Source organism: Montipora foliosa, chromosome 3 (assembly GCF_036669935.1).
Source record: "Montipora foliosa isolate CH-2021 chromosome 3, ASM3666993v2, whole genome shotgun sequence".
Classification (NCBI taxonomy): Eukaryota; Metazoa; Cnidaria; class Anthozoa; order Scleractinia; family Acroporidae; genus Montipora; species Montipora foliosa.
Window position 1 is genome coordinate 67,289,324 of NC_090871.1, and position 2,500 is coordinate 67,291,823.

The 2,500-nt window shown below is 35.7% G+C and overlaps 1 protein-coding gene across 1 annotated transcript in view; it reads left to right on the forward strand.

Moving 5' to 3' along the window:
- The first annotated feature begins 4 nt into the window (after positions 1-4).
- The window catches only part of LOC137998072 (serine/threonine-protein kinase mTOR-like), a 43,531-nt gene continuing 41,035 nt past the window's right edge, over positions 5-2,500 (forward strand). Inside the window, exons 1-4 of the mRNA XM_068844475.1 lie at positions 5-264; positions 1,082-1,314; positions 1,667-1,768; positions 2,253-2,354. Coding sequence (XP_068700576.1) covers positions 57-264; positions 1,082-1,314; positions 1,667-1,768; positions 2,253-2,354 — 645 coding nt within the window. The 5' untranslated portion in view covers positions 5-56. The remainder of the gene's footprint in view (positions 265-1,081; positions 1,315-1,666; positions 1,769-2,252; positions 2,355-2,500) is intronic.

Here is a 2,500-nt window from a genome sequence, read left to right on the forward strand (position 1 = left end):
TGATGTGTTGTTCAGTACGGTGAGTTCATGAGCTGCTTGCCACCCTTAGTCCAACCATGCAACAACGCTTGAACGGTTTGAAAAGCCGGAGCGATGAGTCTAGATTACAAGCAGCTAAAGATCTTCAGCATTATGTATCCACTGAGCTTCGGGAAGCGTCTGCCGAGCAGTACACGAGTTTCATGGACGAGTTGAACCACCATATTTTTGAGATGGTTTCGAGTTCAGACGCAAACGAAAAGAAAGGAGGAATTATGGCAATTGGTGAGCTACGTGCTCCATTTTAAGGAATAAGTTTTAAATTCTTTAATTCCCGCTTCTTTGATCTTCTTGCATAGTGTATACATGTATGTACATTAAAGTAGCACTGGAATGTTTAATTTAATTAATTAAAATCAATGAAAGATTAAAATAAAGATTAATAAAAATTATAAAACTCTGTTATATGAAATCCTACTAAATTTAATCCTAAATTGTTGACTCATAAGGTGCATGAATACATCATTTAGTCAATGAAGGCCACTTTCAATGTATATTAACATTCAGCTTGGAACAGATCTAGAGATTTAGGACAAAGACAAAGGGAAGTGAATGATATGCTTATATCTGTCACATTCATTGCAACTTGTTTTTATTGTTTATGTCCTTTCTACCTCACTATCAAGCTGAATATTTATATTTGGAAAAGGACCCATTGAAGAATCCTGTAGCACTTGGAACTGAAGAGTGCAAGTACTATATATATAACTGCAGACAGTACAGTTTCGGCCTTCTGGGTCTCACCAGTGCAGTGCTGTTGTCTAGGACAGAGGTTAAGCCTAAAAAGCTGCCACAAATGTCCTACACATGTGGTACATCTAAGCTATGCCAGAGTGCTCAAACTTGCGAGCTAGTGAGCATGCGCAATTTCTAGTGGCAATGACTCATCCTAGTAAAGTGGTCAATTTGGACCTGAAATCAAAAGCTTTGTAATGCCAAAGATATATATATATTTGTATTAATATTATTATTTTATTATTGTAAAAGAATTTTGGTATAAGCAGTTCTTTGCATCATGTCTTGAGTTTTTGTCCTTTTATAGTTGCTCTGATCGGTATCGATGGAGGCAACACAACAAAAATGAGCAGATTTGCTAATTACTTGAGGAACTTGCTTCCTTCAAATGATCAAGTGGTCATGCAAATGGCTTCCAAAGCAATGGGACGACTGGCACTGACAGGAGGGACTTTTACCGCTGATTACGTGGAATTTGAAGTTAAAAGAGCTTTAGAGTGGCTTGGTGGTGATCGAAATGAGGGGCGGAGACATGCTGCGGTAAGCACTGCGTTGTTTGCTGTCTTTCTGAATGTATTTAAACATCTACGATAATAGTGATTGGAATGTATTACCAGTATGTTCTGGTGAAAGGTGAGTACTCTCACCATTTTGTGGTACATTCATTTTATCTTGAAAAAACTCTAAATTCAACCTCAAATGATATCAAAGGCATCAAAGGTTACATCTGTCCGTTAAAACAAACTCACTTGTTTTATTTTGTCAGCACTAAGCAAAGTTGTTACTATATAGTTGATTTATTTTTGTTACTAAAAATTGCATACTCATGGGTTAATATACTTTTCAATAATTCACACTTGTGAGAGTGACTCATTTGTGTTAATATCTGCAGGTGCTAGTGTTAAAGGAATTAGCCTTGAATGCTCCAACATTTTTCTTTCAACAAGTCCAGCCTTTCTTTGAAAACATTCCCAATGCTGTACGCGACCAAAAAGTATGTATTTAAGCTCTGTAATGTATGAGTACATTTTGGTAAAACTAATGTACATTATAAAATGAACACAACCTTGTTGTAATATTGTTTACATGTACAATATTGTTTGAACATTAGTTAGGACCATTTCAGCAGTTAAGTGGCCTTGGTACCAGTGTTTAGGTTATTTCCTTTTAACTGAATTGCAAGCATTTGTCAAAAAATTGGCTTTAAAATAAATTATGTTTCACTATGGCAAATAATTGTGGTACACATGATTCAATAGATTACATGTATAAGTTTGTGTACATTTGCAAAGAATTGATGCATCAGCTAATCTGGTGTTTGTTGTTTGGTCAAGAAAGACTTTGTGCAATTATGCAAAATGCAAAGTAAAACAGTGTAGTGATGTACCTCTGCATGTACCTAGTAAATGATCTACAAACATTAGACTTATGGTTGTTCTAGTGGTGGGACCAACCTTTGTAATGTTTTTTGCTTGTAGCAAGCTATCCGTGAAGGTGCAGTGGAGGCATTGCAAGCCTGTCTTGTTATATTGGCTCAGAGAGAAACTAAAGAAATGCAAAAGCGACCAATTTGGTACAATGTAAGTTTACCTGTGACATAATGGTGCAAAATAATACAACACAAGTTTCTCAGCAATTTTTTTTAAACACCTGGTACATGTAGATTTATGACTTCATGCTTTAGCGTAATAATTATTATTAATATCAAGGGTTTTACTACATGGCT